The sequence below is a fragment of the Caenorhabditis remanei genome, chromosome I (genome assembly GCF_010183535.1).
Source record: "Caenorhabditis remanei strain PX506 chromosome I, whole genome shotgun sequence".
Classification (NCBI taxonomy): domain Eukaryota; kingdom Metazoa; phylum Nematoda; class Chromadorea; order Rhabditida; family Rhabditidae; genus Caenorhabditis; species Caenorhabditis remanei.
This window is the reverse complement of record NC_071328.1, coordinates 5,653,704-5,679,928: the sequence shown is the minus strand read 5'-3', so window position 1 is coordinate 5,679,928 and position 26,225 is coordinate 5,653,704. Positions and strand designations below refer to the sequence as shown.

The window sequence follows — 26,225 nt, the reverse complement described above, 5'->3', positions numbered from 1 at the left end:
TTTGAGTATATTGCCTAGATTGGAGTGCATACCGATTTTGTGCTGATATACAGTTTGATTTTAAACATTTTCACTGTAAATCGACACAAAATCGGAAAATATCAAAATTCCTAAGAAAAAAACCGCAATGCTCAAAAAAAAAGAAGAAATTGAAACGACTCTTTGTCGGGGTACTCATCCAATTCATCCGTTTACCGAATCAAGAGAAAATTGGAGTCGTTAGAAACGTTTAAATAAAGAAAGCTGACGACGGGAGCTCGAATTAAGTAGAATGCGTAGTGCGGTGTGTAGAAATAAAAGGAGCTTGTCTCTCGATAAATGAGACGGAGACATTCACACACACACACACACATACCCTCTCACTATTCTATTGATTCTGGCGGACAGCTTCAGCCATCTCTCTTACTCCCCTTTCTTCTGATATCTCTCTCTCCCTTATACGCCCCTTTTGGTGCCCACAGCAGCGTGGAGCTCTCGACTCTCATATATCCGCTCATTTGGCCTTAATTCAACTCCCCCATTCTTTCTGAAAACTGGATCAAAAACGAATTATTCTCCCTGAAACTTCTTCCTCTAAAATGGATGAAGAACCCGACGAAGAGTCACCGTCGCGCATCGCGCGTTCTCGATCGTGTGAGCCACCTGGCTCAACTGCGCGAAGTCGTGAATCACGGGGATCTTTATGGATGTCAGTGGGAGTTCATGTCGATACTTCCAGAAGACGTCGGATGTCGAAGGCGAGACGCGAGTCGCAGAGCATCGAGCTGTCATCTCTCGGTGAGTCTTTCTTATTTGAAAAGTTTTGAAAAATTGAGAATGCAAAATTTATGGCAAGACAAGTGGTATGTTATGTCAACAAGTTTGATCACTAGACACCTGAATTAGTTATCAGCAGTGTTAAATGTGTTATGTTACCAAGACGACAGAAAATTATAGAGAGGGAGAGCCAGATCTCTGGCTCAGGAGTTTGGTTGCAGAATGGGAAAAACCTCAGAATTCAGACAACTTCGGTTCTAGAATTTCAAATTTTAGCTTACATTTCTTCAGCTTAAAAGTTTAGATTCCAGATTCGACTTCAGAATTCAAGCCATTAGGTGTGAGCTCTAGGTTTTTCAACGAACAGATTGTCGAAATCCAATTCTCCAGATCTAAAACTTGGGTTCTAACCATCGCCATCTGAATTCATCCTATATCCTTCTAGCTGCACGAGGTTGCCAGCTCCTGGTCTTAAGACTAACCCTCTGTTTACATTAGAGCACCGCTCCTCTAGATTCCACAAGATTGTCAATTGCAGCCATCGTCTTCTTCATCTCCTTCGTCCATTCCCAATCAACTATTCTATTCAATCTTCTTCGTTTCATTTTCTTTTGTTCTCTCGTCTTCATGAATCTACATCTCTTCCCTTCTTCTCTTCCTCCACTCAAATTCATCCCCATCTTTCGGGGTTCACAGATGAAAAGAAAGAGAAGTTTTGGAGAATGATGAGAGAAGAGCATCCACGTGAAACTCTCGCTAACTTTCACGTTCTCCTCGATCTACAATAGAAGAGACCAGAGGGATACAAAGACGAAGACGTCGTCTTCTTCTTCTACTACAACACCAACGTCTTCTGTGCTTCTTCGTCTTCTAAGAACCACCCGGATGAGCCCCTTCTCTCTCCCTCGGTTAGGCGGGTGCACGACTTACACAACAACGTGTGCTCCAACGGGGCCTCAACGGCCTCTCGCCGCGCGCTCATACACGCAGAAAGCACAAAAAGCATTCGCGTAGTAGGTAGATGTATGCTTGTCTATGTCCTCTGTCAATCATTCTCTCTCTTCACTCTTTTCGGCTTCAAAGCTTCCATCATGAGAGAAGGGGTCCAAAAGTTGGAAGGAAAGAGAGAAGAGACACGACGACAAGGCGCCAGGAATTTTTTCAGAGGGTCCCTTCACAACAACTGTTCTGTTGTGTTATGTTTTGAAGGAATTCGTGGAATGAGTAATTTATGTTTTGGGGTTGAATGGGTTGAAGAGAAAGTGGGAAGCAGGGGTATATGGCAATCAAGAACTTGGAAGAATAGCAAAATTTGCTAGATTTTTGCACTTTTATCAGTGATCTAATCAGCATAACTAGATATTTTGCTTAAAAATGGATGATTGGATAGACGTTTGATAGAATGATCAAAAATCTGAAAAATGCAATGGTCCCTGGTAAATTAGGTCTTTTCGACCAGCTTGGACAGTTTCAACCAGACCGTGGTAACGATGACGTTAGACGCTACCGTACAAACACAACACGAACTGATTACGCACGCACTCTCTATTATCACTATTTTCTGGAACACAAACATTTGTAATACCTGCAAAAATGTGCGTTACTTTGATTCAAGAACATTCTGAAAATCTCTCCGTGACGACAACTCTCTTCATAAGACTCTTACCTCATTTATAGTCTGTCTTTTTCCTAAAAATGGCAACATAAAAGTTAAAAATGTCTTCGACGACCACCACACCCGCCTACTATCACTCCATCAATCATTACAAAAATTCGAAACGCTGCACAATCAGTTTCAAGAAGACAAGAAAAGGTGGTGATAAGATACAACGAGTGTGTTAATACTTCGCACTCGAGAGTACTTCATCGTGTGGTTTCACGCCGTTATTAATACTTCTATGCTGAAATATTCTAGTCGAAAATGCTGCAATACTGCGCAAGTTGCGAACATATCACTCGTCTTAGCCAGAAGAATGCCGATCATTTCTGTAAATTCAAATCTGTTCCCTATCAAAATCTATTCAAAACATTAATTCTTTAGCTCCCGGCACCCGCGTCATGTTTCTCCTGAAGGAAAAAGAGAATACACCGGCTCTTTTCACGGAAATGGGAGAGTTGAATAACGACGAGTGGAGAGAAACCGCGAGATGGGTGAAATTCGAAGAAGACGTCGAACAAGGTGGAAACAGATGGTCGAAGCCTCACGTCGCCACACTATCACTTCATTCGCTGTTTCAGTTGAGAAGTTGCATTATGAATGGACTGTTTTTGAATGATATGCCAGAGAGTGATATTCCATCGATTTTCAGTAAGTTTTTCCCAATTTTCACATATAAATTTGAATATTTTCTGCTTTTTTTATACAAGTCGGTTATTCAGGTCTTGTAAAAATGTATTTTAATACATTTTCCCTTATTCACAAGCTTTGAGAATTACTTTTTTTGTAAATCTTGATTTAGCTTTGATCTAACAGCGTTTTCCCTCAAAAAATATTTTAAAAAATACATTTTTAAGGTTAGTGAATAAGGAGAAATGTTTCCACTTTTGTATATCCTGAATAACCCCATTAGAGCTAACTCATATTTTTCAAAAAAGCTATTGAAAAAAATGCCATAATTTCAATAATTCCTGTTAACTTTTCTCCACCAAGCAAGCAAAAAAAAAACACAATTTTTCAGACTCTGTAATCGAACACCTAGTCAAAAGTGGAGACTTGCCAGCAGAAAATCGCGAGGAACTCCGTGAAATTCTTCTCCGAAAACACGTCCATCAGTATGAACAAGTAAGTTCTCAACCATTTCAACTTCTTCTTTTGCTTTTCCAACCCCATCTTTCCCTATAACTGATTCAGGGAGAGTGTCTTGACTATCTTGCCTTTTTTCCTTTATTTTCTAGCCGCCCTTTTGGGCCTTCTCTCGTTGGTTCGATGATATAGTGGCGGCCGCCTCGAGCCCATCCACATCGCGCACCTCAAGCTATTCAAGTCACTCTCTTTCTTCTTCACAGGTCTTTTGGCTGAAATTGCAGTTCTTTTCTAATACTTCTTAACTGAAAAAGGTGTGATCTTTGTCATAACCAAATCGTTACTAACGCCATTTTTGACATTTTCATTCCTCCTCTCCTTAGAAAGTTTTTGGTTTAGAACCGATAAGCACGGGGGTTAGACAAAAGAGGAAATTCTTTTTGATGTTGCTAAAAATGTGTTATCAGCATTAAGGTTAGTGGTGATAAAAAATATCAAAATATAGTTTCCTTTGAAGTTGTTTAAGTTAAAAAGTTTGGATAAAATACATTAAAATCGAGGAATTCGAAATAGCGATTTTGAAATTTGAGTTTTAGAATTACACAATTTCGGACTATTCTCGGATGCCGAGATTTTGTGCAAATCTTGACCAGTACTTGATCAATTCCCTGCAAAATCCATCGACGAATATCTATTTACTTTCTCGTTCTCTCCTCCGATCAAACAAATAAAAAAAAACTTCTAAGTGTACATTTGATCATAATCCAAACTATGCCAGCTGATACCCTTTGTCCCCCTTCCATCACCTTTATCAGCACTCGTTTTTTTTTCTTTTTTCTCAGAGGGTCATGACGTTGCGAGCACGCAGAAAACCAGGATTCATTTTTCAACAAATTTTATGTTTACTCTTTCAATTTATTAGACACTGGGAGAAAGGAGGCGGGAGAGGACGTAGTCGAATAGAATGTTTGATTTTTGAGGCGTTTGGTGTCTTTTTTGATCCTGATCTTGTTATATTCTATGTAGTTTCATGTTTATTTGTGTTTCAGGCGAAAAAGAATGGAGCCGGAGGCGAGAAAGGAGGATTCCTCAGCACAGTTCGCTCAATTTCTGACATAGGAAAATCGTTTTCACATGGGAAGAATTTATCGAAAATTGAAGAGAAACCAGAAGGACCAGTGACGACACAAACAGCTGGAGCACCTTCAGGATCAGCCAATCAGCTCACTCTTCCAACGGTTCGTCAGATTCCCCTCTGAAAATTTCTGATTAAAACAAATTTATGTTTGATTTTCAGGTTGAATCAGTGCCAAAGGACATTTCAAATGAGGAATCATCTAAAGGAAATCTTCATTTTCTCAAAAAACTGCCCGTCGGAGTTGAAGCTAGCAACGTTTTGATAGGAGAAGTCGAGTTTTTGACTCGTCACATTTGCTGCTTCATCCGGCTGAAGAATGCCAATCAATTGGGTGATTTGACTGAAGTTCCAGTACCAACTCGCTTCATTTTCCTTCTTCTCGGTCCAACTGGACATGGACCACAGTACAGAGAAATCGGTAGAGCAATCGCCACACTTATGGCCGATGAAATCTTCCATGACGTCGCTTACGGAGCACGTGATGTTGATGATTTGTTGGATGGTATCGACGAGTTCCTGGATCAAGTTACAGTACTCCCACCAGGAGAATGGGATCCAAATATTCGTATTGAGCCACCAACGAAACTTCCATCTCAAGAGAAGAGAAAGCAGATTGGAAAAGAGCTTCTCGTAGAGCCATCATCTCATAAACCAGTCAAGAAAATGATTGAAGAAGAAGAAGAACACTCACATGGAGATGATCCAGCACTGAAAAGAACTGGAAAACTATTCGGAGGACTCGTTCTGGATATCAAGAGAAAAGCACCACATTTTGTGTCTGATTTCACAGATGCATTCAATATGCAATGTCTCGCTTCGATTTGTTTTATGTATTTCGGTTTGTTGGCTCCAATTGTTACTTTCGGAGGACTTCTCGAAGAAGCAACACATCAGAGAATGGCTGCAATGGAGAATCTGTTCGGTGGAGCACTTTGTGGTGTCATCTACCATTTCTTCGCTGGTCAACCCCTCACTATCGTCGGTTCCACCGGACCTGTCCTCGTATTCGAAACCATCGTGTTCGATTTCTGCACCAGAATCGGAATTAACTATCTGAGTTTCCGTGTCTGGGTTCACGTATGGACAGCGTTGATTATATTCCTGATGGTTGTGACTGATGCATCGTCTCTCGTCTCCTTCATCACTCGTTTCACCGAAGAATCATTCGCCACGTTGATTGCTGTCATCTTCATTTATGAAGCAATTATGAAGTTGGTCAAGATTAAAGGACAGCTCGATAATATCAATTACTCACGTGAATTCGTTGAAGGAGGATTCTGTTCGTGTGTGGCACCAATTGGAAAACGTAAGTTTCTTTATAACATTAGTTTTTTAAGCTTATATCAATTCCTAAATTTTCAGCCAGTGTCTCCCTCGACCACGCTCGTTCCGTCATCAACGAGAGAGGACTTCGTATCCCCAACAACTCCACATTCATCGATTACTCTGCCGCAAGTCTCGCCGAATGCCGTTCAATTGGAGGAGTCTACGATGGAACTACCTGCTTCCCACTCTATGATAAACTTCTTATGTCAATCCTCTTGACTGTCGGAACCTTCTTCTTGGCTACCACCCTTAAAAAGATGCGTAACTCCTGCTACTTCCCATCTCGTGTCCGTCAACTTCTATCTGATTTCGCTGTCATGATCGCAATTGTTTCAATGACTTTCGTAGATATCGCTGTTGGTGTGAACACACCAAAGTTGAATGTGCCAAGTACTTTCAGAGTGAGTTTTCAATTTTTAGTCAAAAATGTGCAATCTTTTTATTTCAGCCAACTTGGGAAGGACGTGGATGGTTCATTGCTCCATTTGACGGAAATCAATGGTGGACCGCCCCTCTTGCTCTTCTTCCAGCACTTCTCGCATGTATTCTCATATTCATGGATCAACAAATCACAACTGTCATCGTTAACCGAAAAGAGAATAAGTTGAAGAAGGGATGTGGATACCATTTGGATCTTCTCGTTCTTTCTATTTCTATCCTTATGGTTGGATTCCTTGGATTACCTATCTATGTCGCTGCCACTGTGCTTTCAATCAATCACATCAACTCATTGAAAGTGGAATCAGAATGTAAAGCGCCCGGAGAAGTCGCTCAATTCGTTGGAGTTCGTGAGCAACGTGTCACTGGAATAGTCACTTTCTTGATCATCGGACTCTCTGTCTTGGCTACAAACGTCCTCGGTCGTATTCCAATGCCTGTTCTCTACGGAGTCTTCCTCTACATGGGTATCTCGGCTCTCGGTGGAATTCAACTATTCGATCGTACTCTCTTGCTGTTCATGCCAATGAAATATCAACCAGATACTATCTACATCCGTCATGTGCCAATTAGAAAGATCCATTTGTTCACTGCCTTCCAAATTGGATGTCTCGCACTTCTTTGGGTTATCAAGTCGATCAAGTCTACATCCATTTTGTTCCCAATTATGGTAAATTAGTTTTTAAAGCTTTTCGAATCTAAACGACCTAATTTCAGCTTGTCGTAATGGTTGCTATCAGAAAAATGATGGAGAAAGCGTTCACTACAACTGACTTGAAATATCTAGATGATCCAATGCCAGATTTCCATTTGAGAAAGAAGGAAGATGCAAAGAGACGTCAGAGTGAAGGAGAAGCCGTTGAGATAGAATTCGACAATGAGAACCAGGCAACAATACACGCCGTGAAGACAGAAGCTCATCTTCACATCCCAATGGCATCGGGAAATGTCATCAAAATCCCATTGGCTGCTATTCAAGAACCATCTCATTCGATCAACTTGACAAAGGAAGTGAATAACAGTGGAATGTGGAAGCACATCTCATCTGCCGACTCGAAAAACTCACTTGTTAGAGATGTTCCAGCTTCATCGGAGCCGACTACAAGTAGAGAAGGGGCTCCGATTGAGCAACCAGAAGATGATGATGACCCGATTATGATTAAGGTGAGTTTTCAGATCGAAAACGAATAGTAAACCTCATTCGTTTTATTCCAGGTAATTCGCCCATCTCCACACACATCTACACAAAATCTGGCTGAAAACACTCCACTCCTGAAGGAAGAACCGAAAGAACCTCATCCGGATGAGCCAAAAGTGTGATCAATATTCATTCAATTGTTATCCAGTTATTCCATTTTTTCGTTTCGTTCCCAGTCATAATTCCTTTCTCGTTATCCCGACATCCATTGAATCGTGTTCCACAAATTGCTTTCTTTCTGATCTTTAATTCTTTCCCTTCTTCTCTCCTTAATCAATTCCTAAACAAAAATCAAATCGAAAAAACATTTAACATTCATTTACCCCTCTTACCCGCCCTGTTAACAATATAGTTTTCTCTTTTTCCCTTCATAAGGGATCGTATCTAATAGTTTCCATGTTTTTCTTGTACTCATTTTATTTCTGTCTTTTTTTTCAATCTAATAAAATAAGAAAATTTATGTTAATATGCCGGCAATATCAGATAGGCCTTTTTTGGGGGATAAAAAAAGAGGGTTAAATAAAACTATATTCACATGAAGGGGAAATTAACCTATATTCACAAATATGAAAGACTTTCGGAGATCATTGACATGTTGAGAACCTCGGCAATTTACATGGCACCAAACGAGTCACACCACTCTTTGCATTTGAGCATTGTATCCGGATCGACACTTGAGGAGACGGCTTGAAGGGCAGCTTCAAAGTCACAGTTGCGAACTGGCTCCGTTTTCAGCGATTCCATTGCGGCAGTGAGTTCTCCGCCTCGCAGCGATTTCGTGTCGTATCTGCAAAATCTGATGGATTTTTCAGTGAAATGAAGATGAGAATCGACAGAAAGTAACGGAAAACATGCGCCAGTTTTGTTTCGATTCAGAGTAAAAACTCACCGCCTGAGCACATTGATAGCAGCAGTTCTGCACAACGAAACCACATCGGCACCAGAGAATCCTTCCGTTCGTGCAGCCAACTCATCATAATTAATTTCATTCGATTTTGGTGTTCCCTCCATCGAAGTCTCAATGAGTTTCTTCCTTGCATCTAAATCTGGCAACGGAATGAAAATTCTTTTCTCGAATCTCCGACGAAGCGCCTCATCGAGTTCCCATGGAATATTCGTCGCAGCTAGTACGAACACCCGACGCTCATCAAACTTGTGTTGTGCTCCGTCCATTTGAACGAGGAATTCAGATTTGACGCGTCGACTCGCCTCGTGCTCTCCAGAATTTCCACGTTGTCCACCAAGTGTATCGATTTCATCAATAAAAATGATGGATGGAGCATAAAAGCGGGCTAATTCGAACAACAGACGCACGATTTTCTCCGAATCGCCTCGCCATTTACTTGACAAATCAGTGGAAGAGACCGTGAAGAATGTTGAGCTGGATTCTGAAGCGATGGCTCGAGCAATAAGAGTTTTTCCAGTTCCTGGCGGTCCAGCCAGGACCATTGCTTTCCACGGAGACCGAAGGCCACGGAAGAACTCGGGAACTAGTAGGGGAAGTGTCACTGCTTCGTGGAGGACTTGTTTCACGTCATGCATTCCAATTATATCATCCAGAACCATCGTATTCTCAGTTTGTGTCGCCATTGTTCCACGTACCGCTTGTACAATGTACTGAAAAATGCGAGATGTATTATAGACACTAGTTGAATCATGGCTGCGATCAAAGTTATCTTTGCGAATCAAAAATGGACAGAGACAATATTTGAATGATTTGCTTCGTACTTGAACATACTTCCTCTCAAAATGCTAATAGCATCCAAACGATTGGCGTTCAAACACAAATATTTTTGCTAAAGTTATTCTAAAACTCACTGAATCATATGCTGACGCATCGAACGACTCTCCGGCACTATTCGGCGGCAGTATTCCTTGAGATGGGCACGCTGGCTTCGAGTCAACTGAATTCTGTGCGTGACTACTGCTCATCGATGACGTGGATTTCGACACGTCTCTTGGTTTTCTTGGCACTGTGCCAGCTTTTTTCGTTGCAAACTTTGAAGAAGTGGGTAAAGGCGGAGAAGGTTTCGACCATACATCCGGATCTGCTGGTGGCTCTGGACTACCACTCTGTCGTGTCATTGCATCATGAAGATCTTCTTCGTCGCGTGCATTCTGTTGGACTAGCTTCAAGTTTACTTCGAGGGCTTTCAGGAAGGCCTGAATAGTGATAAATAATTCTTAATTTTCTTTAAAACATTTATTATTTTACTTACAGTCCTTGATTCAGTATCTTCTCTGTTACTCGCGGGAATTTTACAAGTTTTCACATCTGCCATTAGCTGCTTGAGTACATCTGCGGCATCTGCCCATCGTCCGTCTTCCGCCATCGTTTTGGCAACTTGTGCCCTTTCGAGATAACCGGTGACCGTTTGAGTATCACCGACCATTTCTGCAAAAATAATAATATTGAATATTAGAAACAATAAGAGAATACGAAGAGAAGAAAAAGAGACGACGGTGAGAGACTATGAGAGATAATGAACGGGGGGATAAAACTGAATAAATTAGATGGGAGCGGAAGATTGCCAAAGCGACGGAAAACATTCGGATTCGATCGTATTTACACTTGAAATTTTTAAACGGGTAGATTGAATGGAATTGATATTCAAAAGTTTATAAAATAAATAAACTTATAGAGAACTTGTACTTCGAAAACAAGATTTTAATCAAAACTCAGAATTCCAACAATTAAATTTTAAAGAAGTTAATAGCAACAAGTTACGAATTCGTGCCGGGGTGTTAAAGGCGCATTCAATTTATTCGGAATTTCGCGGACTGGTTTCGTAGCTGATAAAGATCAAATACCGTCTTTTTGAGCTTTGCAGATCTGAAAATAACTGCAAACAATGCTTTCCGCTTCGAGACCATTTTGAACAAATTAGAAATCCTTTAACACACACTGGCAAGTGTTCATAAACCGATACAGCATCAAAATTGATCATTGCAGCCACGAAAATTGTCAAAACTTGAAGTTCAACTTTTTTTTAAAAGTTCTAACGTTTCATTAAAAATTTTCCATTGAATTAATCAATGAAGTTAATAAATTATTTGTTAATAAAAAGTGCATTTTTCAGTATACTTTCTGTCAAAAGAGTTCATGAAAAAAGCAAAAGCGACCACTTTTGACAAGGTCCGGAAGCAATTGAGAGAGCGAGAAGTATTAGTGTCGTAAGATTTAATGCACGGTACGCAATATACATAGACACCGTCACGTCAGAATGCAGAGCTCGGAAAATTTGAACATTTTCGAACGACATTTTCAGTTTTTCTATTTTTATTCATATTTTCAGTTTTAAAAACTGAAATGTGTCATTTTAAACTTTTAAAAATTGGTGGAAATAATCTCCTTCTCATATTTATCTTCTTAATACTCGTTTTCCCTAAATATTTCGCAAAACGTAGAATAAATAGTTGCCTGCTTTCAGATGACAGATATCGGTCGAGAATACGGGATAGCGGTAAGCGACTCTTCAACCGTTTTTGCATATCTATCAGATAAGAAAAGTCCGAGTAAAAAAGGTTTTACAGGCTATCTCAACTAATTTCAATCAGTTTTCCTATTCCAGATGAAGTCAACATCGTATTGGTCGAAAAAGTATCACAGAGTCGGCAAATTCTGGCAACTCCGAATCTTCGAAGACTCATCATCGAAATGTATTCAGTTTTCGACAGATGTGAAAAAAACTCGTCTCGTGATAAACCTCTAGATACTGCGAGTTGTTGCACATTCTCCAGAGCGTACAGATCGGTGCTCTATAATGCAGCCGTGTCGCATTCCAGTGCTGATTTTATGACGGATTTTGCACTATGGTCATTATATGAAAAGTTGTGGTTCGGAAGAGGAGACAGTTCGATATGTTCCGATTTGGTATCGTGGGCCAATGAACCTTTCACGTTCTTCAGAGATGCCACCGAGAGAGCTGCGGAGAGCGTTGAGCCGAACAAGGCACCTGGAGAGGACTTCTGGAAAGGCGTTGCTATAAATCTACTCAGCTGCAATTTCAGTGATTGCCGAGAGCTGTTAGGCCTGCTTGGAAAATCACCAGAGTACGACGCTTTCATCAACGTTCTCTCTTCCTTCAAGCCTGATGATCTGTCAGACGAAGCACTAAAGGATACGGTAAACGAGTGGAAGGAATTGATGCAGGAAAATTTGATCAACAGAAAGTACGGCAACAATGAGAATTTGAAATATCTCGCAAAACTTCTTCTCGGAGAAGAGCGGTATTTAGCATCAATGGCTCCACGAGTCCTTGCCCACTGGTGGCAGTTTCTCCCATTCTACGTACTTGTCAGAAATCCATTTGCTAAGTACCAGGAACTCATCGACTTGGCTGACGAGTGCCGCACGATTTTTGTAGGAGTAGAAGAGGATGAGGGAGCGCGAGAAAATGATGTTTTCTGGTGTCTGATCTCCAAGAATGACATAAATTTTCAACAGGTAAACAATTGATGATAAAGCCCGAAAACTAGTTAATTGTTTAGTTAATTTCCTCGAATCCATGGCTTGCAGTTCATCTTGTGGATCTCATTCAGAAAGCTACTCTAAATCCAGAATTCGAAGAGATGCGGAAAATGCACATGTTGGATTACGCGAGCGCTTTGATTTCGCACTCTCCGTATGTTTTAGCTGATTAATTTTGGTTGCGCAATGAATCTTAACATCACATATTCCAGGCTATGGGAAATCGGCGCTGGATATCTGATTTCTTGTGGAACCGAAGGACTTCTTCGTCTAGACGCACACATCGAAGGACTACATATCGAAGACGACGAAATGGCTGAGCAACTTTTAGATATTTGTGAAGATTACCAGCTTAAAGATTCGAAAAACTGTGTGACGAACACGATGACATTTCGATATTTGAAACAAAACGAATGGAGTGCTGCACTCGCGTGGGCTCTCAAAACTGGATCTAAGAAGACAATCGATTGGACAGTATCTCGTATCATTAGTGGAGGTTCCAAAGAGGAATTGGCTGCTCTCAGAGTACTGGAATCAATTGCAACTCACTCAGTTCTCTCACTCCCATCGCTAACATTCCTATTTGCTTATCAACATTTCATTAAAATGATGCATAACGGAAATGTGATTGGATGTGTTCAACATTTGATTCCATTAATCATGATGCCAGATGTTCCAACTCAATATTATTATGACCTCTTTGATTATATGATTACAATAATTAAAGAGGACAGTCGGTCAGGAATCCCATTCTCCAAGCAAGTCTTGTATGAACTATCCACGTTCCTCTCTACCTTTTCACTCGACAAAGAGAAAGAATTGAATGAGTGTTACATGAAAAAGGTAAAACGTGTGTGACTTTTTCCGTGTATAATTGTTATTTTCCAGGTGAAAACCCTCAAAAAGATGGTTTTGCTGAAGTTAGCTGATTCGATTGCAAAGGGATTGCCGCTTGCTTAAATATTAATTTCGTTTTTTACCTCTTTTTTATTCCGATCTCTTCCAAACGTTTCGGTTTATTTAAATTTAAATTTTGTTATCACAACGTTTGTGAATAAGAATTACCATCTCATGATTTTTTTATCGCTCTTTTTTCAATATTTACTCGTTGTTTCGAGTTCGATTTACCTGTTCTTGTCCTCTGATCTGTTCTATACTTACTGGATCGATACACGACCGGTGTGACCTGTGTGCTATGCAAGCGCGCTCCTGTGCACTCGCCTTCATGGGCCCCCGTTTTTTTGTCGCCTCGTCACTCTCGTTTTCTCATTTCTCAAACTTTTCAATTTCTTTTTCGAGCGAGATTGTCAAAATTCTTGTGCACACGAGTTTCACCGGTCGAAATCGATTTTCCTTGGTATTTATCATCTAATTCGTTCTGTTTCAGGCAGTTGTGTGCTTTGCGCGCAACTCAGCCAGTTATCGACGTGAACGCCACGGCTTCTGCTCGCTGGCGCCAACTTGATTCCACTTCGGTGAGTTTTTGCTATCTTTTTCGCTTTTTCACCTATAAATCCCATTTGTAGGCAGAGTCTGGTTCGCAGTCAGAACAAAGCGGCGCAAGCTTGTCGGGATCAGAAGTCATGAGTAGCTCAGAAGAAGTGTCATGGATCACATGGTTCTGCGGTCTTCGGGGAAATGAATTCTTCTGCGAAGTGGACGAAGAATACATCCAAGATCGTTTCAATTTGACTGGACTCAATGAGCAAGTCCCCAAATATCGTCAAGCGCTCGATATGATACTCGACTTGGAGCCAGGTGATAATTGAACATCGTTTCCCCCCCCCCTGCAATGTAACCTTTTTCTAGAAGATGACATAGAGGATAACGCAACAAATACCGATCTCGTTGAGCAGGCGGCTGAAATGCTTTATGGATTGATTCACGCAAGATACATTCTCACCAATCGAGGGATCTCTCAGATGGTCGAGAAATGGCGTGATCATGATTTTGGAGTTTGTCCTCGGGTTTACTGTGAAAATCAGCCAATGCTTCCAATCGGTAAGTATTTCTTTAAATCTCATCATAAGAATTTAAAAATGCTTATTTCGTAATCAAAGAACCTAGATCATTGAAAATAGACGCTGATTGTATCATTATGTCAATTATTTACGATCACGAACAGAAAAGTTCATTAGTGCAGTTCTCCCGTTTGAGAGCCGGCCATATTTGTTTCTTTTTTTAGTCCATATTTTATTTAAAAAAATGTGTAGAAATCCACGTCTTCCTCACTACAACTCATTGTCTAGTTCACATTGTTTTAATTCGATATTTCCAGGCTTATCCGATGTTCCCGGAGAGGCTATGGTGAAGCTCTATTGCCCTCGTTGCAATGACGTCTTCGTTCCACGCTCGTCGCGTCATCAACACACCGATGGTAGCTACTTCGGTACCGGATTCCCCCACATGCTTTTCTTCGTGCATCCGGATCTGCGTCCTCGTAGACCAGTCACTCAATTTGTTCCAAAGTGAGTTTTTGAATGAAAAATTTCCTAACTTGATGAAATTTGATTGTCCTTTCAGACTCTACGGTTTCAAAATTCATCCAGTTGCTTATAATGGACAAGAGGGAAGTAATGCGAATGCGGCAAACGCTGCTCAGAACAACGCCGCTCCAGCAGGTCAACAAGCTGGGCAATTCAACAACTATGGGAACTAAAGTTCTACTACAACCCATTTATTCCAATATTTCCATCACCCACTCGTCCTCCTCCTCTTCTCTTTGTTCAGATTTCTCTTCTCCTATTCTTATCAATCGATTTTCTGATTGTCTTCAATTGATTTCTCTTTTTTCTTCTTAAACCAACTTGTTTCGTTCGTTTTCCCCCTCTTTTTGTGCCCTTTGTGTCCCCCGAAAAATTCCGACTCTCTTATGGTTTCATTTTTTTATACTTTATTTTATTTCTTATTCTAAATTTGTACAGTGCTCTCCTAAACGAGACCGTATGATATAGGATGAAACTATGAATGAAAAAGGTCGTCACCACCCGAGTATATTATCGAATTTCTGTCACGCGGACAGTGAGGTCTCGAGGAGTGCGCATAGAGGAGAACTGCGCTCTATTGCACACCCTGCCGCCTTCGATTTTGCCATCATGTGTTATAAAATGTTAGGTTGTTTTTTGCCATTCAAACAGAAACCAAGACGGTCATTGTAATTATTTACGTCATTCTATGTACTAGTAGACCATTGTATTGATCAATTAACAACCTCAATTCTCGGTTTCTACTTTTCAGAATATCAAAATCATTATTTTAACTCTTTTTCAGAGTTTTTATTCAAAAAGAGATCTCTCAAAATGAATGGAAAACAACAAGTGACGAAGAAACCGTCGACAGAAGAAGATCTAAGTTTTACGGTACGTTTTCGCATCGATTTTCGCCATTTTCTCATTGTTTTCGAAGAGTTTTAAGGTAGTTCCCGATGTTGGATTGAAACATGCACAAATGGAATTTGTTCTCGGAATGCCGATTAATCAATGCATCGCAATGATGCAGCAACATCCGAGAATGTTGACGAACGTCGAGTTGAAATACAGCAAGAAGGTAATATTTCCGAGAGAAAAGGCAAATATGAGCGGTTTGAAAACTATTTTCGGATGGTGATTGGCTCTAAAAATATGGAAAAAAACGTATTGTTTTCTGTCTGAAAAAGTGAATGATGCGTCACCGATGCGCCAGACTCCACAACGTTGAAAATAATTTATTTCAATTTTAAAAACTTAAGGATCCATGCTATCGTGACATCATTATCTATATCGGATCGACTGGAATCAAATTGTATTTCGATGGACATACTCAGCTAATCAAATTGATTGAAGTTGATAATCTGTCAAAAATCAATTTGACTTATAAGTACGAGATTCCACGTAAACTCCCAAAACTAAAACAATTATTTCTTCAGTGACACAGTATTCTCGGATCCATCTAATATGGCAACTTTGGATCGAGTCAACGAGTTCTTCGGATCGACTCATCCGGGATCTTACGATGATAAACACAATATCTATGTTCAGAGTTGGCCGGGGTTATCGTTCTGCTTCCCGACCGCCGCCGGGGAGAATTCCAATTTGGAAGTTAGAGTAAGAGTTTCAGCAACTCAAGAGACGCCGATTGTTATTCAATTCATTACGAATTTTCAGCCGGGTTTCGGTGGAAATCTTCGGTCGTTGAAGTATGATGCCAATTCTCAGCCGAAACTTACTAAAATGTCTATTTATCGTGGCCAGAATCCGTCGGAGCCAGAGTGAGTTTACTATCTTATTTTATCTTTGAATGAATAAGAGTTTTCAGACCAGTCGACACTCCATTCTCGTGTTATTGCGGGCAAAATAGAACTCGGAAAATTGAGGCGATTTATGAAAATGAGACTATAGTCGGACTTGATATTGAATTTGATACTCAAAGTAAGTTCTAATCATTTTCAGCGACGTTTTCTCTGCAATCGAGCTATTTTTTCATTTTTAGACGGTCGAATGGTCGATGGAGAGTATGAAGTATCTATGTACAAAAGGCAGATCTATTTCGGAGATTCTGTCGCGGTAGGTGTTTGAATTTTATTTCAGAAAAGACCCATTTCAAGTTTTAGCGAGTTGTTGGAAAAACTGTTTGAAATATTTTGAAATTTCTTGAAAAAATTATAGATTTCTTCGCAAAATTTCATAGAAGCTTCAGTTTGAAAATCCTACTGAAAGTGTAACTGCCAAATACGTAGATTTTAGAATTTTATAGAAGTTGGCCGAAATTCAGTGAAGTCATGTTTTTTTCGTTTTTTTTTGAGAAATTGCGTAAAACTCTTCAAAGACTAGATTAAAAAGTAACGAAAAAGGTCAATTTTGCTTTTTCTGAAATTCTGAATCCTGATTTTACTAAATTTTCATCAAAATTTCAATCAGCTCCTAACCGTTTTCAGGATGTTCAAGCGATTCTCGGAGCACCAACCAAGGTATTCTACAAATCTGACGACAAGATGAAGTGAGTTCCTAACCAATTCTAATTCTCAATCAATTCTCCCAATTCCAGAATCCATCGTGGACTTCACAAGGAGACACTCTACGGTCCACCGAACTTCTTCTTCAATTATTTTGTGATGGGATTGGTGAGTATTCTCTTGTCCCCTCTTCCCCTCTTTCAATGAGAAGAAGAGACAAAATATCCGAGGGATAGATAATGTACACGCAATCGTTGTACATCCGCATATGATAATAATCTAGAGCTAATGGTTGATCCCCTTCTTCTCCATGGCGTCCGGAAAGATTTACGACTTCAGAGAGGCAGGGAGCCTTGTTTTGTATTCCCTCTCCCTTGACACTTGTACGAATTGTCTCTTCTGCTACATTTAACAGAGAAGACGACTGAATTATGGGCGCTAACGACCTTCAGTAGTTCATCTCATCAAGTCGCTCACTTACACAAAAGAAATAAAAAAGAGGACACCTTTTTGAAAATTTATTGGTGGAAAGGTTCAGGATAGGGTGTCGTTGACGCGTTCTTCGTGGGAATCGGATGAAAATTGAAGAATAATCGTTCTCGTTAATGTAGTGTGTCTGTATGTGTGTCTCAATTTCGAGTTTTTGTTTTAACATAAGTCATTCTCTGGAACATCTGGGTTTTTGAACTCGGATTTTCTCAGTCCTCTGGGCACTGTTCTAGTTAAATCCTACAACTCCAAACACTTTCTCTAATGTGAGACATCAAATAGGTGTTGCTAATAGTCCCATCGCTTCTAGAATTGATTTTTATAGTTTTACGCAAATTAGTATTCACTTCTGTAGTTGAAATCTTCTTGATACGGTATCTGATCTTCTCCGTTCAAAACCTCCCAGATTTTCCATCTTCAATGTAATCATCGCTCCCTGATTCTCGTTTTTTTTTCTCCCTGTTTTGAACCAGTCCGAATCTAAAATCTGCTCTCGAAGATTGATGATTCTGTTTTCGAGTCACGGTGTATTGGGTGCCTCACAGCTTCATCAAGTTCGTATTTTCTATAGAATTGAAAAGTAATTATTCAATCCGAAGAAGACAATCCAATTCATGTTTACACCCACCCCTCCCGAACCAACACGACGATCTGTCATTTTTCATAGTTATGTCGTCGTGGTCGTCGTCTTCTGGCGCGTCTTCTCTCAGTTGACGATGACTTAATTGGTGTTCTCTCGATTGTTTTGTGGGTGTCACTAGGGAATCTGACGGATGGAACGACGACGTCTCCTCCACTACGTGTCATAACAGATTGTGCAATCTACATCCGAAGATTTCGCGCGTGTGCACACACACACAACACACATCAATTTATTATTCGAATGGCTCATAAATTAACGAGCTCTGTCACTCGACGTCCCCCCGTTCCACTGACTTCTCGCGAATCTTTTCAGAAATTCATAACCCTCAAACCGTTTTTTTTTTCAAGAAACAAAAAAGTTTTTCGTGGGTTTTTAGAGCTCTCTGTGCTCAATTATGCATTTGTTTTGTGGGCGTTGAGAGTGTGCATTTGACAAATGAGTTGACCCCAGGATTCTGGTGGAGAAGAGGAAGAAGGGGGGAGAACCCACCACTCTCGGAGACACTGACACCGATTTATTACTCAGGAGAGGTTTACGATGGAAAGTGGGATACCAAGTGGTTCTAGGTGGTACATCCTGACTTTTCTGGCGCAATTAGTCAACTAGAGCTTCATTCTCTTTTGATATATTACAATGTAGCTTCATTTACAGACAAAATATAGCAATAGAACTGGAATTTGAAAAAGAAAATGGGTAAAAATGAACACCGTACCGAGGAAAAGGGGGCAAAAGTACATGGAAATACAAGAGATCTGACGACTAGATGCAAGGAAAATCACACGGATCAGGAAGAGAGAAAAATATAGACAACTTATTCAAAAAAAATAATGGAATCAAATTCCAAAATAGGAGGATCCGGGCTTTGGTGGTGCCGGAGGAATCAATGGAGGAGTGGCTTTAAATGTCTCGGTACTAACCATAAATGGGTCGAATGGAGGTGACAAAGGGCCATGAGTATCATTTGTGCTGGAAGAGCAGCTATGAGTATTCGCCATGGTTAGAGGAGTTCTGGAATGCTCTCGTGTCACGTAGGATCCTTTGTATTGACGCTCGCGGAGGAAGTAAATGCATCCGAGAATCATGAGAAGAACGATAGCGAAGAGCAAAACTCCGGCGAGGAGAATGAGCATTTCACTAGTTTGAGTTAATCCATAGCGGGCACCAAACAAAACTGCACAGTCGTTAACCTGAATTACTTTTTTAATGAACTTCAATTTCTTAGAAACCAAATCTTACGTCGGTAATAGCCAAAACCGAGTGACCTTCCACAAGAGACGGTGTCGCGCATCGTACGTTTTCATAGTTGAGAATGTGTCGCATCGCATAACGATCTCGCATATGTACCTGAAGAATAGAAATAGGATTCAAATCTTCTAGTGGCCATGAAAAACTGCTTACCTGAAGTCCCTGAATAGCACATGAACAATCCCAAGGATTCGAATCCATGTAGACCTGGTCCACATTGTTCAAAAACGCCAAATCCGTGTGGGAGAAGGTGTGGAAACGATTGGCAGAGATGTCGAATGTCTAAAGAAATCTTGATGACTTTAGAACGAGAAGACAGCAGATGGTTCTCAAATGACAGAATGCGTGTGCACTCTTAGAAGAGCGGTGACCGCCCGCATCGGATTTCGTATAGAAAAAGAAAGACATACTTTCACATTTGGAAGCAAAGTGTTGATATTGTCTGGCAAGTAGGAGAGCTCATTTCCAGACACATTGAATGATACCAAGTGGTAGTAGCGAGCTGGGAGTTGGACTGGGATGTACTTGATATGATTGTATGCCATTTCAAGGTGAACCAAAGATCGGAGAGTGTGCGTCCAAATTTCTTCGAAGTCTAGAACAATTTATGGTTTTTTTTCGTTGCTAAAACAGTATCAACTCACGTTTCAACAAGTTTCCTGATAATGCAATTGAAGTCAGCTCATCTTGGGCATATCCCAACCATTTCGAATCGAAATCATCCAAATGATTGAATGAAAGATCCAAGTGTCTCAATGGAATATTCCGGAATGCATCTTCGTTAAATGGAGAACCTTTCGAAATACCGAGCAAGTTGTGTGAAAGATCGAGTTTCGAGATATTAGTATTGCAAAATGCGCAAGCTGGGATTTCTTGAATCGAATTGTGAGATAAATCCAAAACAGTTAGCTGAGAAAGTGGTCTCAACTCCTTAGTTGGCACTCTCTTCAAGTCATTTCCACCGATTCCTAGCTGGCGGAGTTGAGGGATACGATCTAGAGAAAGAGCAGAGATGGAAGTGAGGTTGCAGTGATTCAGATAGAGTTCGTCTAGTTGAGAAACATCGGAAAACAAGTCATTGATTTGCTCGATTGGGATGGAATTCCGATCGAGGCGAAGAACTCGAAGAGAGTTGAGTCCTCGAAGTAAATTAGTGGAGAGATCCGAAATTGTGTTGTTGGAAAGAGTAAGAGATTTCAAGGATCGAAGATAAGTGAATACTCCAGTTGGGAGGATATTCAAGTGATTCGAAGATAAATCCAAAACTCTCAACTTTGGCATTCCTCCGAAATTGCTCATTGTCGCATGCTCGATATTATTGTAACGTAGATCCAAAACTTCAAGAGAAGGAAGTCGAATAGATCTGGACATTGCTGGAATTTGACAATTGATGAGACGAAGAACACGAAGTTGTGCGAATCGGTTGATGTTGTCATTCCATCGAAGTTTATTCGAACCCAGACGATTCGTTGGTGGCTAAAATAAAACGAAACATTTTTATATGCAAATGAGGAGGGATTAAATGTTGATGTTTTCGACCATTGTTTCGACATAGATTACTATCTTTATAGAGTTCTAAACGAACCTGAATATGTAAAGAACGCAGAGTCAGTGGAAGTTGATTCAGAATCTCTGCATACACGGTGTCATTTATAATAGCCTTTCGACAGTAGACATTCCAAGACGAATCATTTTGATCACACTCGCAAAGAGATGGACAATTCGATTGTAAAGCAAAGGCAATGGTCAAAAATGACCATAGTAGGAGAAAATTTATCATGAGTTCTGAAATTTTCGAAATTTGACTTCAGAAGACAAACACCACTAGTAGACAAGAAGAAGGAGGGAAAACAAAACACCATGAGAAGGCGAAGGCTTCTATGCAGGGCGGATAAGAGGGGCGGAGCTTCGGAAGCTGGAGAGAAGAGAGGAGGTGGAGGAGGGTCAACACACACACCATGGGGACGAAGAAGGATGACCGGAGAAGGAAGGATGACAGGATAGAAGGCACCTAATGTTGTTTCATCGATGGTGGTACATGACAATTATCACACCCCGAAGAATTAGGAATCAGGGTGGCCCCAGTCATGTTTTAGGCGCCTCGTGGTTTCAAACCCAATTAAGTAAAGCAGAAATTGAAACGTCTGTGCCATGAGCCAAACGTTATCATATATTCATGAGATTTCTCAATTGCACCCGGCTGTTTCTCCCCGATTTCCTTCTCCGCCTCCCTCTATTTTGTTTCACAAAAGTCATTGGCTTCCTTGTCTTTTTCCCACCAAATTATAGAGTACCTTCGCCATTTTGAACAAAAAAACGTCTTCCTGTGTGGTCAAAATTGTCCAGATGGACGAGCTGCCAACAGCAGACGCTTTTCGGTGGTTTACGACATGCCCTTTTATTGGTGTTTGGTAATAAAAGGTGGTGACTCCTTCTGGTCAATTGAGGGAAGACGACAGGCAGGAGGGTGCGAAGATAATTGAGCAGAACAGAAGACCATCTAGGGAGCATCGGAATTGTTCATGACATATGGTCAGGAATTGGTTGGGGTAATTCATCCGTCATATATCGAGTACACTTGGAGGAAGAAGAAAAATTGGTTGTGGACAAACAATCAGTCGAGATGTTTTTGAAGCGGTCAGGCGGATAGAGCAATTTGTTTATTGTGGAGCTACAGTAATCAAGACCTACCGTAGTGAAGCTAGAGTGGACTAGTTTTGCATAGTTAAAAAGCAGGAGTCGTAGGGATTCTTAATCACGAGTTGAAAGCTGAAGAAATGAAGGTTTAAAATCTGTTTTCTATAGTTCAGGGGCATCAAGTTGAGTTTAGTCCTAAATCAATGGGAATTTCTGATAATGGTCCTGATCATCAGCAAAAAAAGCGACTAAATGAGATCTTTTCAAAAAAGGTATACAGGCTTGAAGCTGGAGGCGTGAGAATTCAGAATCTGTTCTCCAAATTGCACTACGGAATGAAATTTCACAACTACAGTTCTTTTCCACAAAACATCTGAAACCGAACTCTGAAATTCCACCTCATTCCATCCTGAGGATGGCATCCTCATACCAAAAGAATCCAATGCATCCTCATTTCCTCTTTTGTTTGCTAAATATCGGAGAGGAGGGAAATGTGTCAAATTGTTCCCGCATTTTCTCGCTTATAAACTCATTAATCAGGGTGTTCAATTTCCATTTGAGATTGAATCTCTTTCTGACGATGATGTTGATGATGACGAAGATGTCGGCAAACTTTAACCCAATTCCGGCACCCACTGGCTTCCGTTCTTTCTCAGGACCAATTGTGTTGAATATCCAGGAGACCACCTCCTATCCCATTGTTTTCTCTGTGTTGTGATGAGTGCGAGCACGAAGGCAATGACGGCTGTCAATATCGGAAGTGTGTTCTCTCGTCTCATTGGACGAGTAATTTATCCACACATTGACATGTCATCAGGATGCTCTCGGCGTCATTTATCACACCTCAAGGTGTGTGTTCGCTGAGAGTGATGCGCCCACGATTGTTGCCCTCTGCCGCATTTCGATGCATCATTTTGTATGCACCCGAATCGCTGGAACTCTCTGGAGAACTGACGGATACGCACACGCGTTTTCGTTCGAAACAAGAGTTTTGATGCCTCTCGACCCGAAATATTTTTACGAGCGAATTGGGATTGAAGTAGAACTCCCGCCGCGAGAATACACATATGGATATGTATATTTATCTGGGTATAAAGGAAGAAATGATCAATTAGGAGAGAAAAGGACAGGTGAAGTTAATCTCCCCCCATTGGTTCATCCTTTACTCTTTTGGACGAGCAAAACCGTCGGCAGAGTTGAAAGCGATGAAATGTGTGGATGTGGGGGAAGATTATCGAATTGACATGATGACTGACCACAAACGGGCAAACGGGACCAAGTTCTTCCGGAGGGACCATTTAGTGTGAACGCAATTAATCATTTCGTTTTAGCGGTCCTCCTTTCTCTTTCTGTTTCCAAATGATGATGTGACAAATTTGTCAAATTCTTCTCTCGCTCACTTTGACCGCCAATCGCACAATACCTATTATTAACCGTACATTTAGTCTGGTTTCAATGAGGAAAAGAGGAGAATGAGGAAACGAAATTAAATCGAACAGCATAATGTAGTACTGAATTCGGACGATATCTGTCTGGTTGGTTGAGTAGCAATTTGACAGCCGATTGGGTTGTGGAGTGTTCTGTGTGGTTATTCAACTTGGGGACACTTTTTCTGTTTCGAAACCAACACAAGATTATGAAATTGCGGAATTCATGTGATGGACAATAGTTGACAGAAAAAGTACTTGAATGGGATTAGTTAGAGAGAATAGGGGTCAGTGAAAACCCCGGAATTCCGTATGATGAGTGTAGAAGGTGTCACTGTAAAGTAGAGGAAGAAGCAGCGTCAGGCTCTGCTACACATCATGATCTTCCGTCGAGCAGTCTGAAATTTTCTGTTATTCTCGTGCTCTATTGGTCAGTGTAGTGACATTTTGGTCAGTTTAACTTTGGTCACTGCAAAATTCCCTTGAAAATCGAATTTGTTTTGCATCCTCAAAAAAACTACTTTCGAATTCAGAATTCTCTCGTTCCCATTCTGATGACATTCGAACTTTAGTTTGTTTGTTGTGTGATATGACTGCAAAGTAGCCAACGTCGTCTGACCTCGATTTTCGAAAATGTTCTCATCTGTCTGTTTGCTTTTGATCCATCCCCAACATTATCCGTATCCACCACCACTTTGTCGCTTCCTCGGTTCATCCATCCGACTAATGCTTGAAATGTGCCCACTGGAAACGGGGGGACCCCATCTGAAGTTTCACTTTGTCTGTTTGTACTTTTTCTATGAGTCCCCACCCCCCGTGCCCTTTATTACGGGAGAGAAGACAAGGACCCGTAACGGATTGAAAAGATGGGAAGACTCTCGGAATAGGATTTATTCAATTTTGAGAGAGAGAGAGCCTCCAAAACATACTTGCTTCTTCCCGTCTTCTTCTTTTTTAGTTGATACATCGGGATGCCTCGTTTACTCCTTTTCTATGTGTCTTCCAATTGTTTTGTGTGGATGGATTTGAGAACAAAGAGCCGAATGACCAGGACTGGACGAAGAAGAAGAAAAAAGAAGAAGAAGACGTGAAAATTTGATTGGCAACAATAGGCTTACACACACGGAGCCCCCCCCCCCCCCCACACGAAGTCTTTTTTGAAGAAACCAAATGTTCGTTTATACAATGGGGACGTCTTGCCGCCACGTCAACAAGTCAGTGATTCATCATTTTGAAGTAACCATTTTCATATTGCAACATGCTTGATATATGATATGGGTCCCTCCTCTCTGATGTATTATTTGCCAAAAACTGACATATGTCAACACGTACTTGACATTCAGTTCGATTACCGTAAACGAGCCGAGAGACAACACGATCCGAGGAGCCGCCAGACACGGCCATTGCACCTGTTCGTGTTGTTGAAGAGGCGCTTACAAGCCTATCATGGCATGGCTAATCTGACGAAAGCAGGGAGGGGGGATAGAGCTCCCCGATGTTTGTCTTGTCTTTTCTCTTAATTAACATGGTCGGCATTTTGCTTTTGAGTTGTGGTTTCATGCGAGGTGTATGAATAGGGGCAAGGATTGAATGAAGAGAATGGGTGGGATGTCACAGTAGGGAGGGACTCGATGACAGGAAATGACATCTTCAGTTTCAATTCCTTAAGCATTTGAGTACACATTCAAGATTGCTAAGCATGGAAAAGGCGAACGGAGGAGAGTGAAATTGGATACAGATTAATTTGAAAATCTGTTCGTAAAGTTTTTAAAATTTGAGGGAATTTGGAACTTTTGACTGGGAAAGATTTGGGATTGGACTCCAATTTTTGGAGAAGAGTTCGGGAAGCTACGTGACCAAAAGGGATCTTACAAAACCTATAAATTGCGATTACTCTTCCTAATCATCAATTAATTTTTCAGGATGTTCTGTTCGACTTCGTCTCGAAACGTGTCGTCAAATTCGTTCTTCACACCAATGCGCCAGGACACTGCGATTTTGGAGTGTATGTTTCTTTTTCTCTTTTTTTCATCCTTCTTTGATCCAATTTTGGAAACAAAGAGAGAGAAATCAGAAGGATGAAAATCAGTCTCCGGCAGGCAGAACAATTGGATTAAGAAGAGAAAGAGAAGACATCACTCTCCCTCTTTACTCTTTGTCGCCATCACCAGCCGACGACAAACTGATTGACATTCAAAAGATGAATGATGAAGTATTATTTATTTTGAGATTCTTTGCAGGTACTCACGATGCAACTTCTCAATCTTCTTGAATGACAAGCAATACGAAATTCGTACGGATTCGAAGGTAAAATACAGGGATCGACTGGGGGAATTCGGAAGATACTATAGCTGAGGTTACTGTAGGGTCTAGCGTCTTTAACTTTTTGCGTTTGTCTGTAAATATAGTCAAGCCTGCTGAAACCCTCTTTAAATAAATCAATATTCATTGACTACTCTTCCAGTTCGACGAATTCTCGCACGCCTTCATGGACGACTCGAACACTCCACGTCCAGTTGTTCTCACTCGTCAAGAGCAACAACCATTTGGATCGACTTTTTGCTACGGAGTAAAGCAAGTCATTGTCGAAGTCATGGATAATTGGTTCCTCTCTTCAGTCACCATCTACGATGGATCCAAAGAAAAATGAACATCTCACTGGAGAGTGTGTACATAACACTGTGTAATAATGCTCTTTTGTAAAATTCTGAAATTTTCTAATCACATTTTTCTCTCTTTTAATGATTGTAAATTGATCGCTAGTTCCAAATAACTGAGCCATTT

At 40.7% G+C, this 26,225-nt stretch overlaps 6 protein-coding genes across 6 annotated transcripts; 4 read left to right on the top strand and 2 right to left on the bottom strand.

Annotated features, from left to right (window-relative positions):
* Nucleotides 1–578: 578 nt before the first annotated feature.
* On the top strand, nucleotides 579–7,721 carry GCK72_000982 (uncharacterized protein; the record flags this gene model as incomplete). Its single annotated transcript, XM_053722790.1, has 9 exons — nucleotides 579–777; nucleotides 2,798–3,064; nucleotides 3,435–3,538; nucleotides 4,549–4,737; nucleotides 4,797–5,943; nucleotides 6,000–6,364; nucleotides 6,412–7,071; nucleotides 7,119–7,565; nucleotides 7,617–7,721. 9 exons carry the CDS (start codon nucleotides 579–581, stop codon nucleotides 7,719–7,721), a joined length of 3,483 nt encoding a protein of 1,160 aa, XP_053591435.1.
* A 490-nt stretch (nucleotides 7,722–8,211) lies between these two features.
* On the bottom strand, nucleotides 8,212–9,992 carry GCK72_000981 (uncharacterized protein; the record flags this gene model as incomplete). The annotated part of the gene is made up of 4 exons (XM_053722789.1): nucleotides 8,212–8,386; nucleotides 8,489–9,216; nucleotides 9,418–9,762; nucleotides 9,819–9,992. The coding sequence occupies 4 exons, from the start codon at nucleotides 9,990–9,992 to the stop codon at nucleotides 8,212–8,214; spliced, it is 1,422 nt and encodes a 473-aa protein (XP_053591434.1).
* A 1,038-nt stretch (nucleotides 9,993–11,030) lies between these two features.
* GCK72_000980 (uncharacterized protein) lies at nucleotides 11,031–14,729 on the top strand (the record flags this gene model as incomplete). The annotated part of the gene is made up of 10 exons (XM_003111426.2): nucleotides 11,031–11,124; nucleotides 11,172–12,046; nucleotides 12,091–12,224; nucleotides 12,283–12,913; nucleotides 12,959–12,990; nucleotides 13,458–13,545; nucleotides 13,597–13,828; nucleotides 13,880–14,071; nucleotides 14,349–14,538; nucleotides 14,594–14,729. The coding sequence occupies 10 exons, from the start codon at nucleotides 11,031–11,033 to the stop codon at nucleotides 14,727–14,729; spliced, it is 2,604 nt and encodes an 867-aa protein (XP_003111474.2).
* Nucleotides 14,730–15,369: 640 nt separating this feature from the next.
* GCK72_000979 (uncharacterized protein) lies at nucleotides 15,370–19,086 on the top strand (the record flags this gene model as incomplete). The annotated part of the gene is made up of 10 exons (XM_053722788.1): nucleotides 15,370–15,429; nucleotides 15,485–15,616; nucleotides 15,798–15,925; nucleotides 15,975–16,152; nucleotides 16,213–16,316; nucleotides 16,364–16,476; nucleotides 16,538–16,611; nucleotides 16,983–17,044; nucleotides 17,093–17,168; nucleotides 18,985–19,086. The coding sequence occupies 10 exons, from the start codon at nucleotides 15,370–15,372 to the stop codon at nucleotides 19,084–19,086; spliced, it is 1,029 nt and encodes a 342-aa protein (XP_053591433.1).
* Nucleotides 18,966–21,157, bottom strand: GCK72_000978 (uncharacterized protein; the record flags this gene model as incomplete). Its single annotated transcript, XM_053722787.1, has 6 exons — nucleotides 18,966–19,319; nucleotides 19,369–19,476; nucleotides 19,531–19,659; nucleotides 19,788–19,972; nucleotides 20,022–20,853; nucleotides 20,963–21,157. The coding sequence occupies 6 exons, from the start codon at nucleotides 21,155–21,157 to the stop codon at nucleotides 18,966–18,968; spliced, it is 1,803 nt and encodes a 600-aa protein (XP_053591432.1).
* Nucleotides 21,158–22,731: 1,574 nt separating this feature from the next.
* GCK72_000977 (uncharacterized protein) lies at nucleotides 22,732–26,091 on the top strand (the record flags this gene model as incomplete). The annotated part of the gene is made up of 4 exons (XM_053722786.1): nucleotides 22,732–22,863; nucleotides 25,364–25,446; nucleotides 25,682–25,748; nucleotides 25,906–26,091. 4 exons carry the CDS (start codon nucleotides 22,732–22,734, stop codon nucleotides 26,089–26,091), a joined length of 468 nt encoding a protein of 155 aa, XP_053591431.1.
* Between the last annotated feature and the right edge of the window lie 134 nt (nucleotides 26,092–26,225).